This window comes from Gracilinanus agilis, chromosome 3, assembly GCF_016433145.1.
Source record: "Gracilinanus agilis isolate LMUSP501 chromosome 3, AgileGrace, whole genome shotgun sequence".
NCBI classification, from domain to species: Eukaryota; Metazoa; Chordata; class Mammalia; order Didelphimorphia; family Didelphidae; genus Gracilinanus; species Gracilinanus agilis.
Genome location: NC_058132.1, coordinates 144,110,252 through 144,137,019, shown reverse-complemented (window position 1 = coordinate 144,137,019; position 26,768 = coordinate 144,110,252). Strand labels below are relative to the sequence as shown.

General features: G+C 38.3%; 1 protein-coding gene across 2 annotated transcripts; it reads right to left on the bottom strand.

The window, feature by feature from the left end:
* Positions 1–1,135: 1,135 nt before the first annotated feature.
* Positions 1,136–21,522, bottom strand: LOC123238880 (complement C1q and tumor necrosis factor-related protein 9A-like). Of its 2 annotated transcripts, none has more exons than XM_044666127.1 (4): positions 21,461–21,522; positions 7,694–7,874; positions 5,451–5,513; positions 1,136–2,572 (listed from the first exon to the last, which is right to left on the bottom strand). In XM_044666127.1, the coding sequence occupies exons 2-4, from the start codon at positions 7,857–7,859 to the stop codon at positions 1,803–1,805; spliced, it is 999 nt and encodes a 332-aa protein (XP_044522062.1). In that variant the 5' UTR covers positions 7,860–7,874; positions 21,461–21,522; the 3' UTR covers positions 1,136–1,802. The 2 variants fall into 2 exon arrangements, with proteins under 2 accessions (XP_044522062.1, XP_044522063.1); XM_044666128.1 differs by lacking the exon at positions 21,461–21,522 and adding an exon at positions 13,880–13,928.
* Positions 21,523–26,768: the final 5,246 nt, after the last annotated feature.

Here is a 26,768-nt window from a genome sequence, read left to right as displayed (position 1 = left end):
AATCTTTTCCCTCTGCCTTCTCTCTCAGTTGATGCTCTTATGAACTCTCACAGGTTCCACTATCATTACTATTCAAATTTCTATCATCAATAGATTTTAATGAAGTCTATCATCAGTAGCTATATATATATATATATATATATGTATATATATATATATATATATATATATATATTACTAGTCTTTCCTGCAACACCAACTACCAGATTAGTGTGAGTGAGGATGATAGAAGAGTTAATGTACTGGAAAAGAAGGATGGAATGGGATCAGTTGTGCATGTTGAGAGATTTAACTTAACAAGGAAAAGGGCCACTTCATGTGAGAAATGATTGAAGAAAAAAATAGTGGCAGAAGGCATCTGGATGATGCAAAATGAGGAGAGGAGAGGAGGGAGTTCTCTGGGAAAGGCCTGAATTTTTTTAGAGAAACATGAAGCAAGGTTTTTCAGATGAGAGGATAGGGAGAAGAGAAACCATAGGAAGTTGAAGGAGGGATGAAAAGGTTTGGAAAAGTCTCTGTGAAAAGAGGGAGAGTGAATCCATTATGGAGTTATAAAAGGATTGCTTTGTTGCAGTGAGTCCCTGGTTGAGATTACGTAACATAAATCTGTTGTGGAGCTAGTCAGCATGGTTTTGTGATTTTTTCTCCAGTTTCAATTAGTAGCTCATGTGAACAGCAGCTTTCTAGTTCAGAGGTATTATACCTCTAAGTTTTACCTGACTCATCACTTCCCTCATCCCACATATCTGATTCACTGGCAAATTGTGTGATTTCTTTTGCCATGCATCATTTATTTATGTTGCCCTTCTCTCTCCTCACACAGGCCCTCATCACCTCTCCCTGAACTACACTGATTTGGGTTTATTATCTATTTGTTTTTGGTGGGAAAAGAGTCAAGTCTTGGAAAATATAGCTTAGTTCATTACTTCTCTGTTAAGAAATCAGGAGTGCATATATATCTATATGTAGGCATATATATGTATATATATAAACACTTATATTCATGTATATACCATGTCATACTTTCCCTCTTTATATTTAAAAGAAAAGTAAAAGTAACACCATGAGCAACATTGGTGAAAGTTCAGAAAATGTCAATAAGGAGATACCTTAAATAAATGACAGTAGACAACAATTGTGTGAGATTCTAAATTTATTCTTGGGAAAAGAGTAATTAACAGTTATGATCATTTCTAAAAATAAGCTTCCTGGTTTTCCCTTTTCACACATACTCATGCCAATTACAAACAACAATAGTGTGCACCCAAAAAGCTGGAAACAAAGAGGGTACCTATAGTCAAGTAATAGCTCTGAAAAAATTGTGGTGTATAAATGTAATGGAACACTATTATGTTATAAGAGACAATAAAATTTTAGGAATTAAGAAAAGCTTGAGAAGATGTATATGAATGGAGAGAGAACCAGGAGAACAATACATACACTGAATGCAATAATATAAACAAAAACAACTTTGAATAATTATAATAAGCAATCTTGCCCTGACAACAGATTACTGAGATTCACATTTCCCCTTCTAGTAGAAATGAGTGAGGCAGAAAAGCAGAATGTTGCATGTACTCTCATATGTGGTCGCTGCATTTATTGATTTTGTTTGATTGCTTTTTAAATATAAGGGATAATATAAGCACATAGAGGAAAGTTGGGAACACTGATGTCTACATCAAAAGACATATATAAACCATTTTTTAAAATGTCGATTATAAGATAAAATCAGTGAATGTTAACCCCAAAGTAAATAGCATCATATAAAAATGATTGAGAGTGTGGACTTTTCTAGTTGACTAATCTCTAAATAGAAGGAAGCCTGTGAATGTTGTGTCATCATCTGCATCAGCAAACAAGCCATTAAACTTGTCTCCTCCAGTCACTTGCATCCACACCTCATCTCCAAGCTTCAACTCAAGGATTATGCCCCCAGCAGCCTGGTCCTCATTACCATGATAGCCATCTTTAGTGTGCAGCACTTTGATCCCATTTTTAACTAAAGATACATTTATGTTTCTGGAGAAAACAGTGATGTGGTAAGTGAAGTAATATATTCCATCAAAATGGCAAGTGAATTTTCCATTAGTTGAATTATAATGATTCTGTTTGTTATAAAAGATTTTATCAAACTTAATGGGCAAATTTGAAGAGGGAAATTTGGTAAACACAGTAAGACCCACAGTAAAAGCACTTTTTGGTGAGATGGGGGGATCACCAGTTTTCCCCTTTTCTCCTCTATCCCCTTTCCAGCCCCTCATTCCTTGGACTCCTGGCTCACCTATTGGTCCCATGGGACCAATATCTCCTTTAGGGCCTGGCATTCCAATAGGACCAACAGGGCCAAGCAAACCAATATCTCCAGGAGGTCCACCTTCACCCTTTATCCCTTTTGGCCCAATTGGACCCACATCACCCTTCACTCCCTTTCGTCCTTGAAGCCCAATCTCTCCTTTTTGACCTTTGTCTCCCATGGGACCAATAAATCCTTTTGGTCCATATTTCCCAGGCCATCCTCTCTGCCCTTGTTCACCTTTGTTCCCTTTTGCTTCAACTTTTCCATCTGCTCCTAAATAGAGAAAGAAAAAAACAAAGTAGGATTATTTGAGAAACATTAATTTTTTTAAAGACTCTTTGTTTTTCTACTTAGAAGCAGTTATGGCATAGGAAAGCACAGAATTTGGGACTAGACATACATTCATTTCCATCTCTGACACTTAGTAGATATAACACTATTCAATAAGTGTGATAATGAGATTAAACCTACCCTGCTCATTTTTAGATTTAATCACCAAAGATGTAAACACCACCACTTAACTCACAAGTGGGGAAGTCTGTAACCCACATGTGTGAAAGTGGATGACGAATCAGAATAGACTGACTGCCCCCTGGGCAGTTCTAAGCAAAGTATTTGTTGTGATTGGACACATAAACTAGAGGAAGGCACAGGAAGTGACACAAAAGAAGCACTCTTAAAAGGGAGTGACAACTTCCTGTAAGTCTGTTCTTGTTCGGTTTCTGGAGCTAGAGCTCAAGTGGGCATTCTGCTCTTCTCTTTGGCCTGGAACTGAACCTGGAGGAGCTCTGGCTGGGACCTTGCATATGGTAAGACTCTTCTTAAACCTCTCTCTTAGAACTACACGTGGTTAGGGGAAAAAGGCTGATTCCCATAGCTTCCCTGGAAGTACTAGCCTCCAGAGAGGCCCTTGATTGGGAGGAGCCCTCATGGCTAAAACCCTTGTTAATTGACTTTTAGGTTCTCCAGGTTGGACCTCTGGAGCTCTTTTGGAGTAAAGCCAGGGATTGAGCACATAGTCTAGCTCATTAAGCAAGATCTCTTACTCTACCTTCTTCTTATCTCTCTGCTTTCACTCTCTCCTATATTTTATAAATAAATTACTAAAAAATCATTTTGGAATTGATATTTATTCAATTCCTGGTGACCACCCCTTTAAATATTTAGTCCAACCAAAACCTTAATTTTCCCTTTTACGTAAGCCATATAATCTTTCATAACTTCAATTTCCTCATCTGTAAAATGGGAATAGTATTCATACTAGTCACCTCACCAATTTGAAAGAGTTTTATAAATCTTAAAGTACTATATAGATATAAATGCTTTAAGCCTAAAGCTGAATAGAAAGAATTTTTTGACAGAAGATTAGGTTGTCTTTGGAAAATAAGTTCAGATCTTCTAAAAAGAAAAGGAGATTTCCTGAGCTGTGTTGTCTCTTAAAGAAAGAACACTTATATGACTTCTTCATCTAGAAAACAAAGTTAGGGTGAGGAAGTGGGACAAGAGATCTGGACTTTGCTAGTTTCACTATTATAATCAATGATTTAAGCAGTGTAAGACCAATTAAAAAAAAAGGAGTGGCCTATCCAAAGTCTATTGGCCTTCTTGAAGGGGGAGTCTAAACTACAAGGGGCATAATAAGGCTTGAGGGAGGATTATGTAAGACTCTGCTGGAAAGCTAGAGATTCAGAGAAATGTAAAAAGGTTGCCATAATGGCAACCCCAAGTTCAGCTCCCTTATGAGAAGCATTTATAGATTATTCTGAACGTCTTAAGTCTTTTCTATACTATAGTATAGAAAAAAAAATATATATATATATACATATATATATATATATATGTGTGTGTGTGTGTGTGTGTGTGTGTGTGTGTGTACATATATATATTATACTACTTTAAGGATGTCTGAGAATCAATTGAGTGCCTTACATATTCTTTATTTTTCTTCATGGACACATGTGAATGCTTTTCGCTTTGTATATTTTCTGAGGGGTAAAATAAAAGTTATCCTACTACAAATACATGTATTCCCTTGAGTATTTATACAAAGTTAAAGGACCTTTTAACTTACATTTAGTTAAACCTAAACCTGGGCTATATCTAAGCTATTCTGGAGATTCCTCAGGGGAGAGTCAAGGAAAAAAAAAATCCATTTTTGGAGGCCTTCATTTTCAGATCAAGCCTATTTGAATCCAGAATTTAAGGGTTTGGAAGAATTACTACATAATTACTACATAATGAAAAATTATACAATTCCTATCATCAAGGAGCTAATAAACCAATATGTTGATATATTATAGATAAATAAGTATGATAAAAAGTGCATTGTGAGAGGCAAAAGAGATCCAGACAAAATACTTTAGAAAAACTTGATGAAGGAGGTAGGATTGAGCTGGTTCTTAATGGAAGAGATAAATTTAAGTGGAATCTCTCTTATTGTTGTTCAGTCATTTCCAATTCTTCATGACTCTATTGGGGGTTTTCTTGGCAAAGATTTCGAGTTTTTTTAAAATTTCCTTGTCCAACTCATTTTATAGATGAGGAAAATGAGGCAAACAGAATTAAGTGACTTGCCCAGGGTCGTGCACCTAATAAGTATCTGAGACCAGATTTGAACTGAGAAAGTCTCCCTGACTCCAGGACCAGCAGTCTATCTACTATGCCTCCTACTTGCAGAATTTCTATGTGATACAATATAGATTTAAGGAAATATGTTGGCCATACCAATTAGCATGAAAGTAATTAACCAATCAAGACTTTACACAGAAATGTTTTAAATTCCTGTTTATCCTCTTTTTACAGATGGGCAAAGTAAATTAGTGGCGTGACTGGGATTAAATCACAACTTTTCCCTTCTTCTCCACAAATTCAACTTTTAAATAGCATTGATTTTAAAGAAGATATATTTCTTTAAGCAGAAAAAGAAGCCATCTGGCACACATACTAAATTAGACCATTCCAAAGTGCTTTGAATTCCCTGAGTGCTGCCACAATGTAGTTTTATATAGGAGTAAGCACCTAAAAGTCAATCAATAGCTAATAAGTATTTATAAGAACCTACTATGTTCCAGGCACTGTGCTAAATGCATAATATATATTGATTGATTGAGAGTATAGAGTGAGTCTGTATTCGCAAAAACAAATTTCTGACCTCGTTCTCCTTTTTCTCCAGTTAGGCCATCTCTCCCTGGGTTCCCAGGAAGCCCTATTTCACCTATATGAGGGAGAAAAGGCACATAACTTTAGGAATGAGTTAGTCTCTTGAATAGAATTTAACATTAGAACTAATCCCTGAACTTTTCTTATAGATGTCACTATAGATCCATATTTTGTATAAATGGATTCAGTTATCTCTCAGTCTAGTCATGTTCTAATATTTTTTTCAGAAATCTAAATGTAGAAATATGGAAAGCAATCAGGGCTACTTGTTTTTTTTTTTATATGTTTGTTTGTTTTTAATTCTTACCTTCTTAGGATCGATAGTAAGTATTGGTCCCAAGGCAGAAGAACAGTAAGGGCTAGGAATTTCGGGTTAAATGTCTTGCCCAGGGTCACACAGTTAGGAAGTGTCTGAGATCAGATTTGAACTAGGACCTCCCATCTCTGTTCTATTCACTGAGCCACCCAGATGCTCCTAGTTAGGGCTATTTGTACTATGTAGAAATAAAATAACTATGAAGGTTGTGAGAGAATTTCCTCAAAAGCCATCAACATAGAATCCATGGGATAGCAGAAAAAGAATAGCAAATGTGTGTGGTCTTTCATGCAGTAGATAACAGTGGATAGACCACTGGCACAGTTGGAAATAAGCTTTTCTTGGGAAGCATGGCAGTATTACTGTTAAGTTATATGTAAGTAGTCAGATGACTGAAAACAAAGTATTTCCCTCATTTCCCTTCCATTTCCATCAGCCCTAAAGGGGAACATCTATTTGCCTGCTTTTGAACTTTAAATACATCATGGTTTCAAAGGCACTGTAAATGGAAGAAAGAATTTTAGAAGGATCTTTTTAGGTATGAGGAAATAAATGCTAAGGTAGTAGGGCATGACTTCACCATTGTGGCAGAAATAAAAATTTCAAATAGATCAGAGACATATTGATCCTGGCTATTTCATTTTGGGTTAACCATAATACTTTAAAGAAGAGGAAACACCACACAAACTGGAAGGACATTTAGGTGACTCAATGGATAAAGAGCCAGGCCTAGAGACAGGACATCCTGGTCTCAGACACTCCCTAACTATGAGGCCTGGGCAAGTCATTTAACTCCCATTACCTAGCCCTTACCACTCTTCTGCCTTGGAATCAATAAGCAGTATTGATTCTAAGACAGCAAGTAAGGGTTAAAAAAAAAAAGAATTAACTGGAATAACAACACCAAATTAAAGGCAATAGTATAGCAAGCCACTGATACAGAACAACTGAGAAATATTAACCACAAGCATCTGTGAGAGTTAGAGTCACAGTTACATTGAAATAATGGAATGACAGTGGGAAAAAGGCTTCTGTGGCAAAGAACTAGAGCAGTGCCAGCCAAGTATCAGGGGTTATGCATAGCATCTTAGTGTAAAGGCAGTGGTACCTGCCTTCAATCGAGCCCTAACCAGGGCACTACTCAAGTCACAAATATTGTGCGTGCCCTTGGGGGAGGGTTTATCCTTCATCTGAGGTGGGGCACATGAGGAAATACTTTGAGTCTAGAGAACTGGTACAAGTTCCTTGAGGGAAAAGGAGACCCGACAGAAAGAAAAGAGGGAAATTACCTTTCTGTGACTTGAAGTGGGAATCCTTTCTGTATTACTATGCTAAATAAAACCTAGTCTACGTTTAATGTCTTATGATACTCAGGAGAACTGGTGGCCAATCTTTACAGAAGTGTCATTTACTGATTAGTTTCAGGTGTCACCTAAGTGGGGAAAGATGAACCAGGTTAATGATATAGGTGATTATTATGACCACTTTTGGGGGGAGCATTCGATATTTACAATCCCAGGTTTCATGGGTGATTTGTATGAAGGCTCCCAAAATGTGCCCAGGTCCTTCATTTCAGAATCAAACTGTTTACAGTGGATTATAAGTACATTTTTATGGCTCATGTCAGCAAGAGGGGCCACATGTTTGTTTGTTTGTTCTCATAAAAAGCAAACAGACAAAAGCAATGGAACTATCTCATGACTATCCATTCTGGAAAGTGAATCTTGCATTCTCTATTCCCTCATTTTTGAAAGCAGAGAGAATATAAGAAGGGTTCTAGGTAGTTTTGAACCAAAAGTGAAACACAAGTAAGATAAGAGCGAATTAGATTGACCCATCCCTCCCATTGTGGTAGGCCTCATAGGAGGCCTGCAGTCTTGTGTGGCTGGGAAGTAGAGCTATCAGAGCCAATAGGATACCTGGGTCCCCTTTGTCACCCTTTGCTCCATCTCGTCCATCCCTTCCAGGTAAGCCATTATGCCCAGGACTACCAGGGATACCAGGATGCCCTTGCCCGCAGCTGCCCTGTGAGACTAGGTCTTCTGTGCTGACTCCAGCCACCAGTAGGACCCACCAGATTCTCATAGCTTCAGGTGTAATCTAAAAGAGCCAAACACAATAACACAGAGAAGAAAATCTATGCTCCATGATCAAAATTCTAGCTGTTAGTCATCTCACTTAACAGATGGTATTTAAATGGTTCATAGAGCTCGGGTCTGATTATGTGACCTTCAGGGGCAGCTAGATGGCTCAGTAGATTGGAAGCCAGGCCTAGAGAAGGAAGGTCCTGGGTTCTGTTGTGAGGAAGATTAGATTAGCTAGTGAATAGGAATTAAGTTGTACATAGCAGGAAGGAGCTGGAGCTGGGAATTCCAGGTTGGAATGAAGGAGCAGGAAGAAGTGACTTGTGCTCTGATAAGGGACTCCATTAGTGGTGGGCAAAAACTATTGCCAGCCTGGGAGACCTCAGAGCAAAGGACACCCTGCTTCCTGATTTTCCCCTGGGATCCTGTGTGGTGTGGCATCTAGCAAAAAGGACAAGATCTACAGTGCCAAAGGAAGAAGGAGAAGTTTAAAATCTGGTGGACTGAATTTCAAGCACTCCCTCACAACCTGGTACCTGAGACCATCTTGACTCCTGGCATCCAGAGATCATCAGTGGATTGCAGTGAGAATCCCAAAGCCACAAAGCCCTAGCTGTACTCAAGCTTGGCAGGTTCCAGGTCTGAGGCAGTCACCCAGAGACTCCATTTAGAGCTCCTTGGGCCCTGTTAGTTTAGATCACTTAGATAAGAGTAGAATAAGTCCTCCCATTGCCCTGTGGTTTTATCCTTTAGATTTTAAGTATAAAAATCCCTTTCCAACCTTTTAGTCAAACATAATTAAAGCTGTTAAGTCCCTTTTACCTTGTCAGCCTGTTTCTAGACTCTGGCCTAGGCGAAGCTGAGTGACAGTTAAGATCAACTGCCATTCCTGTGGGAATCCAGTAAACTCTGGTCTTTCCATCCTGGTCCAGTCTCTCATAAATCCCAGTGTGTTCCCACAAACCACTTAGTTTATTTATAATATCTCTGGTGACCCCATTACCTTACATATATTTCCTACAGTTTGGCTACCCCAGATGGGTGGATAGAGAGACAGACAGGAAGTGAATGGTTGGGTAGCTGGATTCATACAGGAAGTAAGAGGGGCTTGCACATTCCGAGGAGGAGCTCAGCCATTGGGTGAGAGCTGAGAGTTCTCAACCAGTGGTGAGCTGCTCAGAGCTTCTCAGCCCCCACCCCAGGTCATTCATAAATCTCTGTGGGTAGGGGAAAATAGTATCAAGCTTGGTGTTGCCCCAGAGAAAGGGATTTTCTTCATTTCTTTTTTTTTTTTGTTCTCTGTTGTTGTGTTTAATTGTACCTGTATTTTATTAATTGTGTTATTGTTATTAGTCAAAATAGTGGCTAATAATACAATAGATTTTGTGTTTAGCTGGTCAGTTTGGGGAATGATGGGCACAATGTTGGTTGAAGACTGGATAGATTATGTGTTTGTAATTTTATGGAAAGGTGTCTGGGCTATTCCTTATCTGTGGTTTAAAGTTATACCAGTTATTTTAGAGGGATAATGGACATTGAGTTTGCACAACCAATTTTAACAATTAACATATTAGATTTATTATGTCACATGCCAGTTCTAATTCTTACTGGTTATTTTGTATACAAGTTAAGGTTGATATTATTTCATATTGGGTATTGTATTAAAATCATTGTGGCTTGGTGTTTCAGGGATTCTGAAACCAAAATAATGTTAAGGTTGTTGCAGATTAAATTGGATAATTTAGAATTGTGTATTCAAAACAGTTCTCTCTCTGGTCAACCCCTTGGTACTTTCCATACTGGCAACGTGACTGAATTTGTGAACATGGGCATTTCTGGCAAAGGTATAACAACAAAGGCTGAGCTAGAACAGCAGGTTCAGAGTGAGGCTGAAACCCCCATTAACCTTTTTCCTCTTCGCGATCTCCCAGTTGTACGCGACAATGGTATATTCAATGTGAAACAACACACTAGATTCAAGTCTGAGGATGTGGAAAGTCTGAAACGTAAGATCCCAAATTTCCATGATGACTCTGGGAAATTTGTGAAGATCTTTAAGGCTTTTGTGAAACAGCATGATCCAGACTTTGAGGATGGTTGGTACGTGTTAGGGGAAATCTTATCACACCATGACAGCAAAATTTGTAGAGGAGACGCGGAACATGGAGGGAATGACACCATGGCCTGTAGCTTGGGAGGAACTGGACCTGAATTCAGTTCCCACATATTGTATGTTGAAACAAGTGTGAAAATCTCTTATTCAAGTCCTAGAAAAATATGCAAAACGCCCAAATTCCTGGAGTACATTTGAAAAGATCAGGCAGACAGCTCTAGAGACTCCAGCTACTTTTTTGGACAGAATTATTGAGGCGGCAGAAATGTATTTAAATATGAGTATACTGGAAAATACCACCGTAGATCATGTGAAAAGGATTTTTGTAAGAAATTCAGTTCCCCAGGTAAAGAAATTTTTCATGGATAATTACCCTGATTGGGAACTGTTGAGCCTAGACAAATTGAAGCAAAAAGCAACATATGTGTTTGCACAAGAAAAGGACAGGGGTAGTGATGACAAGGATATAATCATTGAAAATCTTAGAAAGCAATTACGGGAGGCAAGTTCTCGAGCTAATGAGAAGGAGGTAAATGAAATTAAGGCAGTAGCAGCATTGAGGGCAGCAGAAAAAAGGAACACTAATAATAATTATAAGACCAGTGGAAATTCAAACACTAGATACCAGAGGCAGCAATCTTGCTATGTTTGTGGAAGTATTGGGCACTTTACAAGGGACTGTAGATACAGAAAGAGGTCATATGGATAGAGATACAACAATAATAACAAGGGAAATAATCAGTATAATAATAATAATTATGGATACAGGGGAAATAACTGGAATAATGGTTTTAAATCATGGAAATGGACTACAAAATGTGTTCCAATGCCAGAATGCATGCTGTCAAGGTGCACAAGCTCCTAATTTGGCAACGATGCAGGAATGTATTCGCATGGGAATTCGCCCCAAGTTTAGTTGTGTTGTGCAGGGAAATGTTAATAATGGTAACATGAATGGAGGGACAGCTTCATTATGAAGGTGTGCCCGAAGTTCAGAAGTGATTGATCAAGGTAATGGAACTAAAGTGAATGTTGATGGAATTGTATGTGTTAAAGATGATGATAATGTACTTGTGAATAATGGAAATGGTACACTTGGTGTTAATATTGATTTGATTGGGGATAATAAGAATTTAATTGATAATGGTAATAAGTTGATCAGTGTTAGTTTAAATGGAATCAATGATAGTTTAATCAATGTAAATGATAATTTGATGAGAAATAATGATAATTTGAATGGTGTTAATGTTAAATTATCTGAATTAACTACTAGTAATGGTGTAAATAGTACTTTAACCAATGTTAATGGTAATTTACCTACTGGTAGTAGTAATTTAACTAGTGTTGGTAATAATTTGATTAAGATTGATAATGATTTATATGGTGTTGATAATAATTTGATTGATGTTGTAAATAATTGTGAGAAAAAGAGAAATAGTGTTGTAAATGGTGTTAGAAGTTCTAGTAAGTGTGGAATTAAGAAGAATAATAGAAATTGTGATTTGATTAAGGATAATTTGATTGTAAATAAGAACAATGATACCAGAATAGAAGTGAAAAGTACCAATGGTTTAAAATCCTGGGAAAATTCTGTAATTCTTGACGATGTTAACTTGGATGGACAGGAAATGGCTGAGCTTTGTTCTGATGTTACTGTTTTAGCTCCAGTGTTAGAAACTTTCCAACCTCCCAATAGTACTGAACCTTATGTGTCTATGACTATTGGAGACCAGATTTATGACCTTCTTGTCGATACTGGGGCCAGTAAATCCATTTTGCAAAGCTTTCCTGCGAATTGTAGAGCTGTTAGAACAATGGATGTGGTTGGTGCTACAGGTGTTACTCAGAAAGTAGCTAAATTGCAACCAAAAATGGTGATCCTAGGACCACTTTTGGTGGGACATGCATTTTTGTGTGTTCCAGAGTGTCCTATGAATCTGTTGGGAAGAGGTCTGTTGTGTAAATTGAGGGCTACTATCCAATGTACTGAATCTGGTGATATTTCATTGTATCTCCCAGAGGAATCTTTGAAGGCCTTTCCATTGCTTTTCTTAGATTCTAGCAGTATAGAGGATGACTTAGGTACTCTCTATCCAATACCTAAGGATATACCTAAGGATTTGTGGTCAAAGTCATCTACAGATGTTGGGTTGCAAAAGTCAGCTATTCCCAGGGGGCAGCTGGGTAGCTCAGTGGATTGAGAGCCAGGCCTAGAGACGGGAGGTCCTAGGTTCAAATCTGGCCTCAGACACTTCCCAGTTGTGTGACCCTGGGCAAGTCACTTGACCCCCATTGCCTACCCTTACCACTCTTCTGCCTTGGAGCCAATACACAGTATTGACTCCAAGACGGAAGGTAAGGGTTTTAAAAAAAAAAAAGTCAGCTATTCCCGTCAGGGTGAGGACAAAGAGAAGGACCAGTTCCTTGTGTGCCTCAGTATTCCTTGACTAAGGAGGCAATAGATGGCATTCGTCCAATTATTGAGTCCCTAATCCAACAAGGGATAATAATACCATGCTTTTCTGAGTACAACACACTGATTTTGCCTATAAAGAAGCCAAAACCAGATGAAAATGGCCAACCAGTTTGCTGATTTATTCAAGATTTAAGAGCGGTAAATGATCATGTCATCAAGACACATCCAGTTGTCACAAGTCCAGCTGCTATAATTTCTTCCATTCCAAGTCAGGCTAGATATTTCACCATGGTAGATTTGTGTTCTGTGTTTTTCTTGATACCAATTCACGAGGATTCTCAAAAAATCTTTGCTTTTACATGGGAAAAGATACAATGGACCTGGACGCATTTCCCCCAAGGGTATACTGAGTCTCCATCTCAATTCTCTCAGATTCTAAATTGAGATCTAAAAACTATTAAATTTAAAGAGAATAAATTGGTGCATTTTGTGGATGATATTCTTTTGGCATCCCCAAATGCAAAGGTGTGTCTTAGGGACAGCAAGATTCTTTTGATTGAATTGTATAAACAAGGACATAAAATCTCAAAAGCGAAATTACAGTTCGTTTTACCCAGGGTACAATATCTCGGATTCGTGTTATCAGAGGGTTCCAAAAGTATTACACAAAAGAGAATAGGTGACATACAGAAATTGAGTGCACCTAAAACTAAAAAACAACTTAGAGCTAATCTTGGAACTACTGGTTTCTGTAGTCAATGGATTCCTGGATATAGTGGGATCACTAAATGTTTAACAGATCTGACCAGGAATATAGAACCAGAACCTCTGAAACTAAAGCCCGAACATCGATTAGCCTTGGATAAGCTGAAAGAAGCCATTCTTTCTGCACCTGCGTTAGGAATCCCGGACTATGAGAAACCTTTTCAGCTGTTTGTCAGCGAAACAAAGGGTATACCTTCTGGTGTGTTGACACAGACTCTTGGACAAAGTTATTGTCCAATTAGGTATTACAGCTGTCAATTAGATTCAATAGCTGTGGGGACAGTACCCTGTCTAAGGGGGGTAGCAGCAGCAGCTGTGTTAGTCCAGAAGTCAGCTGATCTAGTTTTGGGATGTCCTTTGACTGTCTATTGTTCACATCAGATAGAAGCACTAATGAGGAAGTTTCGTACTCAAGCATATTCAGACCAATGAATACCTAAGTATGAAATTATTCTCTTAGGTAGTGAGAACATCAAGTTGAAGAGATGTAGCATACTTAATACAGCTACTCTTCTTCCTGATTTACCAAAGAACAGTGAGCCATTGCATGAATGTGTTGATGTAGTAGATCTTGTGGATATGCCTAGGATGGATTTAAAAGATACTCCACTCGAAAATCCAGACTGGGTGTTATTCACAGATGGATCATCGTATTTATGTAATGGAATTAGATGTACTGGTGCTGCAGTTGTCACAGAATTTGGGACATTGTGGTATGCCTCATTACCTAATAATCGTAGTGCTGAATTGGAGGCATTGAAGCAAGCCTGTCTTCTAGCTGAAGGTAAACGTGCGAATATTTACACAGACTCTCGATATGCATTTTCTGTTTGCCATGCAGCAGGAACAATCTGGAAACAATGAGGTTTTATTACTGCATCGGGAAAACCAATAGTTCATGCAGGAATAATAACTGAGTTGTTAGAAACAATCCAGAAGCCAAAACAGCTGGCAGTAATTCATTGTCAGAGTCATACTCATGGTAGAGATTCAGTCTCTAAAGGAAATCATAGAGCTGATATCACTGCACAGTATGCAGCCCAGAATGCTCCAATTTATATAATGAATTTAACATCTATTGATTCTGATGATCTAAAGAAAGCTTATGTAGACTCAGATATTGAGAAATGGAAGGATAAATTTGGAGCTAGGAAAGAACATGGGATATGGATTACTGATATAGGAAGACCATTGTTACCAAAAGATTTATATACCTATTTGTGTCAAGCCATTCACACAAAAGGTCATTTTGGTACACAAGCTGTTGTGGATTCCATAAGGAGACAATGGGTTGCTCCTAGAATAAGTACTGTTGCAAATAAGATCTGTAATAGCTGTCCAGTCTGCCAAAAGTTCAATCAAAGTGCATTCAGAAAGAAAGGTTTGGGTGGTAGGCCATTAGCATATTGTCCATTTGAGAGTTTACAGATTGATTATATCTGTATGCCTAAAGCTGGAAGATACAAGTATTGTCCTGTGATAGTCGATAGACTAACTAAATGGCCTGAAGCTTTTCCATCAAATACCAATACAGCTAGTTTTGTGGTGAAAGTGTTACTTAAGGAAATTGTGCCTAGATTTGGTGTACCTTTAACCATAGATTCGGATAAAGGATCTCATTTCACTCAGGATATCCTTAGAAGAGTCTATGAGAATCTAGGTATAACACCTAAATATCATGTTCCTTATCATCTGCAGAGTTCAGGTCAAGTGGAGCGTATGAATAGGGAACTCAAGACTATGGCTGGGAAACTCTGTGCTGAAACTCACCTTAAATGGCCAGAGATTCTTCCCATAGCTTTGTTTTACCTACGTACGAGACCAAGAGCAGATCTACATATATCATTATATGAGATGCTCTTTGGACATGCTCCACTGCAGGGAAAAATTTGTAAGGCTGTTTATGCATCACTCTTAGGAAGTGATTGCCAAATTGCTTCATATTTAAGTGCTTTACAGCACAGGCTAAGAGAATTACAAGATATGGGAGCATTAATTCAATCTGGTCCATTGGATTATTCTCTTCGTAATTTTCAACCAGGTGATATGGTCTATGTGAAAAATTTTGCCAAAACATCGGCAACAGAACAAAATTGGGTAGGTATTAGTTTTACCATCTTCTGTAAAAGTTTTAGGTAGAGATTCGTGGTATCATTGTTCTCACATTAAATTAGCACATGGAGTAGATAATGAAAGTGTAGAGATTGTTAATAATGATAATGAAGATGCAGAAGAAGAAGAAATTGTGTAATTTGAGATCATCAGTCAATTAGAGTCTGCAGTCAGAAAGTTCAGTAAGGAGAGGACCATTCCAGCAGAAGAGGACGTTCGGATGGAAGAGGACATGGATGAAGAGGATTCAGGATTCAGGATTTATGGACTTTGTATTAAGACTGATGGACTTATGAATTGAACTGATAAAACTTCATTTTCAAGGATTTGTTGGCCTCAGATCTTTCTAGCTATGTGACCCTGGGCACTTAACCCCCATTGCCTATCCCTTACTTCTCTTCTGTCTTGGAACTAAGATGAAAGGTAAGAGTTTAAAGAAAAAACATGGGGGTGGGGGGTTCCCTTTTGAACTGAAGTGAGTTTGTCCTATGTGGGCAGAATGTGTCTTTATGGTTGGCCTGCCATGACAACAGAGGAGGTCCCCCAACCCAGAAAACAAAGCTCCCTCTCCTTCAGTTACCATTAGTACTAGAGCAGAACTTCTTCAGTTACTTTGTGTCATGGACCCCTTTGACAATCCAATAAAACCTATGAACTCCCTTTCATAATGACACTTTGAACTGAATAAAAATAAAGTACATAGGATTTTTTTTTATAACCCTTAACTTCTGTGTATTGGCTCCTTGGTGGAAGAGTGGTAAGGGTAGGCAATGGGGGTCAAGTGACTTGCCCAGGGTCACACAGCTGGGAAGTGAGTACATAGGATTTTAAAAGAAACAAATTGTATTGAAATAGTTTATCACAATAGTTAAAAAATAAGTTCTTAGACTCCTGGTTACAAACCCTTATATTAAGGCAATTGCTTTGTTTTTCTAGAAGTCTCCCATTTTAATGACAATAGATAGCATTTATACAGTGTTTAAAAGTTTACAAGGTGCTCATTTTCCCCTTATATAACAACACTATCCATGCCATCATCAAAGGATTTATCACCTAGTGAACAGTTTACTGGTGATAAAGCTCTACATAGCTACTTAGCTACACTGGTGCTAAGGCAGCAGACACAGTCTGGTGTTGGAATGTCACTCAGAAGTCTCAGTATGGTAGACTCATCAGAGCTGGCACTGAATTGTCATAGCATTCTAGAGTCCAAAAAAACCTGCAAATGAATGAGCCCTCAGAGTAGGACTTTGGTAGAGAAGATAAATATTTGTTAATATAGGAGGCAGGGATCCAGGATGGAACTGTAGGGATTGCTATCCCTATTTTACACAGAGAAAACTGAGACTCAGAGAAGTTAAATGACTTTCCCAAGGACACAGATCTAGTAATTGTTAGAGGTGGGGTCCAAACAAAGGTTTCAGATTCTTCTGACTCCAAATACAGAGTTCTTTCCACCACAATTATGTTGCTTTACCTGGAGGGGTAGCATATCATAGCCACTATCATCTTTTAGCACTTTGATACACTAACTTAAAAGATTGTTTTTCAGATAACTAGGAACAGGGTTATATATATGTGCGGGTGAGATAAAGAGAGTAAGAGCCAGAGACAGAGACAGATAAAGAAACAGAAAGAGACAGAGATAGAGGTAGAGAGCCAGCAAGAGCAAGACACACACACACACACAGAGAGAGAGAGAGAGAGAGAGAGAGAGAGAGAGAGAGAGAGAGAGAGACCCAGAGACATATACAGAAGCAGACAGAGAGGCACAGAGACACAGAATCAGAAAGAAACAAAGGAGAAAAAAAGAGAAGGAAGAGAGAAAGAGATAAGGAGTTCAATTCAATCCAAAAAAACATTTATTGTGAAGCTACTTTGTATCAGGTACTATGCTGACCAGTACAAAGACAAAAACTATTCCTGCCTACAAGAAACTTATACATTCAAGATGAATAGGTGTAACATATACGCAGAGAAATAAAAATAAAATACTATGGTGATGGATTGATTGAAATGACTAAGGAAACAAAGGTTTGTGCTTCTGAGCATCTCAATTTATTAAGCAATAGATGTCATTTGCATAACCAATCAGGACCAGACTTTCTTAGCTTTGCATTAGATCCCAAATAGAGGGGAGGCAGATTCTTATGCATTAAAAGAGAACAACAAACAGGATATAAACCAGAATACAGTATTTGGTAATATGCTTTCTAGTTGAAGAAAAGATTATGGGCTTTCCTAGTTGTGAGGGGAAGAGTGAGTAGGGATAATTCCCTGAAATCAGAAAGAGAGGTGTCCCCTAACCAAGTGTCTATATTCAAAGGAACAAGGAAATAGTAAAGGGGCCAGTTTTCAGATAAGACATGTGCTTGAGATATCTAATTGTGAGGAAACTCATTGCATCAGTTGATTGAGTTTCTGGTCAGCATAACTTAGATCTTTAGTTAAGGGTTTCAAACAACAGGCAGAGGGTAGTCCAGCTTCCGAGATACATAGGACTAAGTTCAAACAATGCAATAAAGTTTTCTCACAATTCTCATAATTGACGTTTTCTCACCAGACAAAAATTGGATTAGACCCATAATTGAACAAAAAGGGAATTGAGCTAGATCCAGAATCGAGTCACAAAATGGAGTCAGAGTAGTTCACCAAGTTCCTACAATTCCCATAAGACATACAAAGTAATTTGGAAGTATGAACAGTGATAGTGGAGAGGGGAAAGGGGAAGGCCACTTGCAGGAGCTGAGTGAGAAATGTTGAGAATCAGAAGGGAGGAAAGAGAACATTCCAGGCTTAAGGAGAAGATATAAAGCACCAAGAAGATGCAGAGGCAGAGGATGAAGATTTGTATAAAGAACAAGAAGGCTATTTTTGGGTAGAACAGATATATGAGAGCAATCAATCTAGAAAGACATGTGGTAGTCAGATTGAGAAAGGCTCTAGATGCTAAATAAAGTTTATATTTTATCTCAAACTCAAGAGAGAACTGCTCAGACTTCTTGAGCAAGGGTCAGAATTGTGCTTTAGGAATATCAAGCTCTGGGGGGAGGGGGCAGCTGGGTGGCTCCGTGGATTGAGAGCCAGGCCTAGAGACGGGAGGTCCTAGTTTCATATCTAGCCTCAGCCACTTGGTAGCTGTGTAACTCTGGGCAAGTCACTTAACCCCCATTGCCTAGCCCTTACCACTCTTCTGCCTTGGAGCCAATATACAGTATTGACTCCAAGATGGAAGGTAAGGGTTAAAAAAAAAAAAAGGAATATCAAGCTGGTATATGTGTAAAGGATGGATGGAGAGGGGAGATTTTAGAGGCAGGGAAATCAGTTAATAGGCTATTACAATGGTTTAGGTGAGACCATATTAGAGGCCAAATGACAGGAGAGGAGATTGGTATGAGAGATGTGGTAGAAGTCAGTATAGCAACTGTTTAAAAGTGAAAGTTGAAGGATAGCTTATATCTGAAGATGATTCCAAGGTTTCAAATCTAGTTGACTGGAAAGTATGGTGGTGCCCCTGGTAGAAATGGGAAAATCAAGAAGAAGAGAAGATGTTTAGAGAAAACGATAATGAACTCTGATGTAGTCATGTTGAATTTGGAGATTCTAAAGGTCATTTTTGATGGAGAAGATATAAGGGGAAACTATCTATCTGTCAGAGACCAAGGAATGAAACCTAAAAACCATAGAGACCATAGAAACAAAACCATAGAGACCATAGAAACAAAACTTATAGAGACCATAGAAACAAAACTTAGTGAAGGGTTTCCCAAGAAACGAAAATAGAAACTTATCCAGCTTTACCCGGGATAGGCGTGGCGAGACCAACGGCCTGAGACCATCGGAAAATTCCTCACCCCAGCCCTAGAAGTATATAAACCCACTCCCTGCACACAATAAACGGGCCTTGCCACAATTAAGACTGATTTGTCTTTATTGCGCCTCAGTCTCCCCTCTCTCTCCCTATGGTTCTTCCAGGTGGCTGACTCATGGGTCTCCGGTTGTATCCGGCTGGATCCGGATATCTATCTATCTACATGTGTACGTGTGTGTGTGTCTGTGTATAGGTGATAGAGTGGGGTTTGAAGACTTTGAAAGTCTCTTCCTGCTCTAAATATGATTTTATCATTTTTTGCTCAATGGCGTGGAAAGAGATTCAAGCTCCACCTTGTGGAAACATTTAATCATCACAGGCACCAGTCAAATGCAAAGAGTCCCATACTCTTGACTCAAGGTTATTTTTTTCCTTTAAAAAAAAATTTTTTTTTTTAAGGAAGTACAGATGTTTCCCATTGAAACCACATACTCATTTGCCAATCAGGAAATTGGGCTACAGTTTCTTAGAGCCAAATTTCATGTATGATTCATATCAGACTCTGTTTTCTAACTCAAACTGACAGCACCCTCTAAATATTATCTGTCCATCAACCAACCTTAAATCTTAACTTTTTCCTTCTAAATATTTTTAAATGGGAGACATTTTAAAATTTATATTAATAATGATTCTCCAAATCAGAGCCATCTTATTCCTCAGCCAAAAAAAATCTATTAACAGCCAACATAATGACTAACACAAATATAATCTTTGCAACTACACAGTTCCTTTCGTGTTTTACTACTGTTGTTTACCTCCAGTGACCCATAGATCCTTGCGAATTTAAGCTTCCTACTAATACCTCTCACATCTAAATAAAGAAGTTGAGGTAATGGGAGCAGCTGGGTAGCTCAGTGGATTGAGAGTCAGACCTAGAGACGGTAGGGCCTAGGTTTAAATCTGGCCTCAGACACTTCCCAGCTGTGTGACCCTGGGCAAGTCACTTGACCCCCATTACCCACCTTTACCACTTTTCCACCTAGGAGCCAATACACAGAAGTTAAGGGTTTAAAAAAAAAAGAAGTTGAGGTAAAAGTGGTAAGAGGACTTGGCCAAAGAACATATATTAGATAAAGTATTAGGGTTCTCACACAAGATCATCTTGGAAAGTACATATGTGCTCTGTAAATTGAGGATGCTAATTCTTTTTTCACTGTCCTCCACAAGAGCCTTAGGGTAAATTAGAGCCAATACAACCTTTTGTCTTCTCTATGATCCCTAACACTTTCTTCAGTGAGGTTTCTAATTGTATCTCTCCCACTCTGGGGTACTTACTGGAAGAAGACAAGACTGGTTTCATAGTCCAATCCTAGTAAGTGCCTCTGCTAAGCACAAAGAAATCAGAAGTGTTAACAGAGATTGGTGAGGAAGATTGGCTGACCATTTGTCAGTCAGCCCATTATTAACAAGTGTCCATCCATTGGGTACACATTATTGGAGGGCACATTTAGGAGAGCACAGTTACTGACTCCTAGATGCTTACCCACAGGACAGAAAACCAGAATAAGCATAAGTTTCTAAAAACAAATCCAGTATTTTCGAGAGAACTGGTGAGTAGGTGGTACCAGGAGTGTAAAGATTTAAAGAAGTTTCCTGAGAAACATAAACATAAACTTTATCTGTGATGGCTTCCTACCCATGGCAATCTGGGATGGAGACACCAGAAATGGTAGAATGGGTCAGGAAATGTTGCTGATTTCATCTCTCCCAAATTGAGATTTATTTAATTCTGTTATATTGCCTCTGGTATTGACTCATTTGACCCTTTACTAAACTTCCTGAGCAACTCTGTCCTTCATGTTAGGCCTTGGGATTAGAGTTTTTAAATGTCCCCCTTTTCTGGGGATAGACCTCATTGATCACATTTCTAGTTCACTGAACAGCCTAGGAAGGGAGTTGCTTCCTTTCTTTTGGACTATAGCTCTTCCAATAACTGAAAATATTGGAAATGAATAAACAATGACAGGTTGTTCATCAAGCCAATAAGTATTTATTAAGCATCCACTATATGCCGGGACCTGAGCTAAGTGCTAGAGCTACAAAGAAGGGCAAAAAATAGTTCCTGCTCTTAAAGAGATACAAGTCTAATGAGGAGACAACATTCAAATAACTATGTAAATGCAAGCTATACACAGGACATATTAGAGATAATCAGAGGGAAGGCACTAGCATTAAAGGGGATTGAGAAAGACTTCTCTGAGAAGGTAGGAGCCTTGTAGAAAGAAACCAAATACTCAGCAAATCCTCATGGTTTTTGGGACCCAGACACAACTGACAAAATTAAAATTGAATTGAAAAGAAACCCTCCCCTCTCCCTACACTTACCTGAAACCCAGTGTCCCAGGCTATATGTATGTCCTCAGGTGTCTGTACTGAGGAATCTGTAATCAAGCCAAATACAAGCAAAGCTTCCCGTCATCTAAATTCCCCCGTGAAAATACTACCAGGAAGGGGAGGGAATAGAATAAGTACAGGATGTCTTGTAAAAACATAAAAAATCAGGGACAGGGCTAAAATCAGGTAACATTTCAAGTTTGGAGTATCTTTTTTTCTACTTCAAGATCTAGCACTTAAATGAGAAATACTCAAATGAAATAAAGAGGAAGATACTGAGAGAGTTCAAAAATACCTTTTGAAGCTTTCTGTTCCAGGCTGACTCCTAGTCTTTTTTTTTTTTTTTCACCTCTAGAAACTTCTAGTTACCTTGGCCTGCTTACTGTTCTTCACATACAACTCTTGTCCCCATATCTTTGCACTAGGTGTCCCCTATACCTCCTCACCTATTCCTCTTAAATTCTGTGGCCTTCTTCAAGATCCAGTTCAAGTATCACTTTTTTTTAAACCTTTACCTTCTGTCCTAGTAACAACTCTAAGACAGAAGGGCAAGGACTAGGCAAATGGGATTAAGTGACTTGCTCAGGATCACACAGCTAGGAAGTGTCTAAAGCCAGATTTGAACCCAAGTTCTCCTGGTACTCTATTTGCTATGCCTCCCAGCTGCCCTCAAATACCACTTTTTGCAAAAGGCCTTTCCTGACCTCCCCAATTGCTAGTGCCATTCGCTTTCAGATCACTTTCCTTCTACTCTGTATTTATCATGTTTGCATCTAATTAGTTATATGTTTGTCATCTCCTGCATCAGAGTGTGAACTCTTTGTGGGAAGAGCTGGTTTTGCCTCTTTGTATCCCCAGCATTTAGCACAGCATTTGGAATACAGTAATAAATGCTCACTGACCAATTTGATTTCCATATCCTGTGCTGGAATTTTCATTGCCTATAGAGCTGGGACCTCTCTGAAATGAGAGATAAAAAATCCTTGATATTCCTGATATTAGTGGCACAACTGGAATTTGAACTCATCTCCTTGCTGCAGAGTTAGCAAAGTTTTCTTTCTTTTTTAATTTTCATTTATTTCATTTATTTATTTGTTTTGTTTTATTTATTTATTTTTAGAAGGATTTTTTTCCATGCTTACATGATTCATGTTCTCGCTCTCTCTTCCCCACCTCCAGCCAACACACATTTTCACTGGTTTCTTCCTGTGTCATCGATCAAGACATATTTCCATATTATTGATAATTGTTCTAGGGTGGTCATTAAGAGTCTACATCCCAAATTGTGTCCACATCAACCCATGTGTTCAAGCAGTTTTTCTTCTGTGTTTCCACTCCTGTAGTTCTTCCTCTGAATGTGGGTAGCGTTCTTTTCCATAAATCCCTCAGAATTGTTCTGGGTCATTGCATTGCTGCCAGTATTAAAGTCCATTACATTCTATTTTACCACAGTGTATCAGTCTCTGTGTACAATGTTCTTCTGGCTCTGCTCCTTTCACTCTGCATCAATTCCAGTTCATATGGAATTCCTCCAGTTTATTATTCCTTTGAACAGAATAGTATTCCATCACCACCACATAGCACAATTTGTTCAGCCATACCCCAATTGAAGGGCATACCCTCATTTTACAGTTTTTTGCCAACTCAAAGAGCATGGCTATGAATATTTTTGTATGTCTTTTTCCCTATGATCTCTTTGGGGGTACAAACCTAGCAATGGTATGGCTGGATCAAAGGGCAGGCAATCTTTTAGTGCTCTTTGGTCATAGTTCCAAATTATCATCCAGAATGGTTGGATCAGTTCACAACTCCACCAGCAATGCATTAATGTCCCAATTTTGCCATATCCCCTCCAACAATCATTACTCTCCCCTTCTAATATTTTAGCCAATCTGCTAGGTGTGAGGTGGTACCTCAGAGTTGTTTTGTTTTGCATTTCTGTAATGATTATAGATTTAGAACACTTTCTCATGTGCTTATTGATAGTTTTGATTTCTTTTTCTGAAAATTACCTATTCATATCCCTTGCCCATTTATTAATTGGGGAATGGCTTGATTTTTTTATACAATTGATTTAGCTCCTTGTATATTTGAGTAATTAGACCTTTGTCAGAGTTTTTTGTTATAAAAATTTTTTCCCAGTTTGTTTCCCTTCTGATTTTAGTTGTATTGTTTTTGTTTGTACAAAAGCCTTTTAATTTAATGTAATCGAAATTATTTATTTTACATTTTGTAATTTTTTCTAATTCTTGCTTGGTTTTAAAATCTTTCCTTTCCCAGAGATCTGACAAGTATACTATTCTGTGTTTGCCTAATTTTCTTATAGTTTCCTTCTTTATATTCAAGTCATTCACCCACTCTGAATTTATCTTGGGGTAGGGTTCTTTCTTTTTTGAAAACAAAATTATCAATCTGTTTGGGGACAATAACAGCAAGAAACTATAGTGATAATTTGTAAATTGGGCCTGAGTTAAGTTGAATTGGATTCATCTTTTGTTACTAAGACCCTAAACTGGTTTTTGAGGCTGAAGAGGAAGTATATATTTGCACCTCTGCCAAAAATGAATTTATGTATGTATGTATGTATGTATGTATAAATATGAATATATATTTTTCCTGCTGAATTTTAATGAGTTTATTCCTATCCTCCACTAAAACTATTCCAAAGCCTACTGTGCATAAGTGACTGTGGGTTCTTGCAGTGCAAATTAAAGGAAATCCTAGAAGGCATGTGTCCTACCCAAGGGCCAACCTATATGTGAAAGGTACATCACCAGAGGGAAGACCACTGTGAACATTTTTTTTTCTGCTACAGCAAATTGGGAAGATTATCTTCTAAGGCACAAAAGGATGGCCATCTTCATTAGTGGAGATAATATCTCTATAAAATCATATATTATGTTTGTAACATCTCTTGCATATGCCACCATCTCTCCTTTGACACTGCTAACACTAGTGCAGGCCCTCATCACCTCACACTTGGACTATTGCAATAGTCTGCTGGTGGCTCTGCCTGCCTCAAGTCCTTCCCCACTCCAAACCAACCTCCATTTAGCCATTAAAGTGATTTTCCTAAAGCACAAATCTACCATACCACTCCCCTACTCAACAAATTCCACTGGTTCCCTGTCATCTACAGGATCAAATATAAATGCCTACTTGGCATTCAAAGACCTTCCTAAGACCTAACCTGCTCCTACCTTCTTCTTCTACCTTACTCCTCCCAGTAGAATCTTTGATCCAGTGACATGAACAAGATATTTCTATCTCTCAACTCTAGCCATTGTCCCTGACTGTCCCTCATGCCTGAAATGCTCTTTCCTCATCCCTGCCTACTGGCTTCCTTGAAGTCCCAACTAAAATCCCATCTATTAAAGGAAACCTTTCTCAACCTCTCTTAATTTTAAAACCTTCCATTTGTTAATTATCTTATTTAAATCATATATAACTTGCTTTGTATATATGTTTTTATGTGTTGTCTCCTCCATTAGATTGATAGCTCCTTGAAAGCAAGGACTATCTTTTGGCTCTTTTTGTATCCTCAGCACTTTGTACAGTGCCTAGACTCTGATGACGAATCTTTTAGAGACCGAGTGCCCAAACTGTATCCTCACTATGCTTGTGAGCCACACCCTTATCCTAGACAGGGGAAGGAGGAAGCGCTCCCATTGGGCTGCTTGACAGAGGGGCAGGAGATGTCAGAAATGTCCTCAGGTGCAGAGGAGAGGGGGAAGGGAGTGGCCCCCTCTGGCACGTGTGCCATAGGTTCACTAACATGGGCCTAGCACATGGTTGATAATGTTCATTGATTGAGAACAAAACTATATCCTTTTATCAGGCAAGTCATGACTTTCATTCGTACCATGTCAATTTTTTTCTTTGAACTTATATGAACCACCCTGGTTTTTTGTTTTTGTATTGAAGAGATAGCTTTTGTTGAAGGCCAAAGATACTTTGATATAGGTGTTCTCAAATTTAATAAAATTGAGTTGAGGAATGAACTTCTCTTGAACTGAAATTTCTTAGGATGGCTTGATTCTTATTTTTATAATTAGATTCAGAGCTTACCTTCTCTGTCCCTCTCATCTCTCAATAACACCTTCCCCCCCAAATACCTCTTTTTCTAGAAGATTACTTACTACAAAGTCTAGATCCCCCTAGTCATCTTTGGCAAGACTACTGACTCTGGAGTAGAGACACCCAAGTTTAAATCCTGTGTGACCTTAGGCAAAGTTCTTGTAATTTCCTGGACCTTGGTTTCTTTTTCTGACAAATAGTTAGGTAGATGATACCTAAGGTACTTTCTAGCTCTAGATCTATTATCCTATGAATGAATTGTCCTATTAAAAAAAAGATGCCAAGACTTATTAAACTTTCCATATGTAATACTTGCAAGTTGCCTTGACAATTCCCATTTATTGAAAAAGAAAATCATTTGGAGATTGTGACCCATGGCTCATTATAAGAAACATTTCATTGATCTATCCTAGACTTAATGAACCAAAAATGTGCTTGGTTATATGTTTGTATGTACTAACTAGTCCTAATACTAAATTCCCCAAATCCCCAAAATCTCCTTGGGGAAAAAAACTTCAATTGCTCTCTGGTCTTCTCTGACTTTGTTCTTGTCACTTTTAATTCCTGAGGGTTTCCTTTTGAAAGGTAGTCTATTTTATTTCTTGGGACTTTTTGTTTCCAAGCATGGTCAGAGAAGGGGTAATATATAAAGAGCAGGAGTCAGAAGCCTTGAGTTTGAATTTCTGATAATGTATCACTTTGGGCAAATTATTTTTCTTCACTTTAAAATGGAAGCGATAGCACTTGCACTATTGACTTCATAGGGTTGTCCTAAATGTTCTAGAAATGGAAGTTGAAATTATCACTTAGAAGACACCAAATTCAGGGGGCAGCTGAGTAGCTCAGTGGATTGAGAGCCAGGCCTGGAGACGGGAGGTCCTAGGTTCAAATCCGGCCTCAGACACTTCCCAGCTGTGTGACCCTGGGGAAGTCACTTGACCCCCATTGCCTACCCTTACCACTCTTCCACCTATAAGTCAATACACAGAAGTTAAGGGTTTAAAATAAAAAATAATAATAATAATAAAAAAAGAAGACACCAAATTCATGGCAACCATGGACAATTTACTTAGTACTTCTGAGATGTTAGATATTAGCTTTTTTAATGCCTTCTGCCCATAGGATTAAATGGATCTGGACTATTTTTTAATCTGAAGGAAATCAGACACCCTTTTACATATATATATATATATATATATATATATATATATATATATATATA

Bases quoted from the DNA above. Each gene is read 5' to 3' on its own strand.
- LOC123238880 (XM_044666127.1), bottom strand. From the start codon at position 7,859: ATGAGAATCTGGTGGGTCCTACTGGTGGCTGGAGTCAGCACAGAAGAC. The intron at 5,514-7,693 runs GTATCCTATTGG...TCCCTCATATAG, and splicing joins GGGTGACAAAGGGGACCCAG to GTGAAATAGGGCTTCCTGGG. The intron at 2,573-5,450 runs GTCAGAAATTTG...TTCTCTATTTAG, and splicing joins TGGAGAAAAAGGAGAACGAG to GAGCAGATGGAAAAGTTGAA.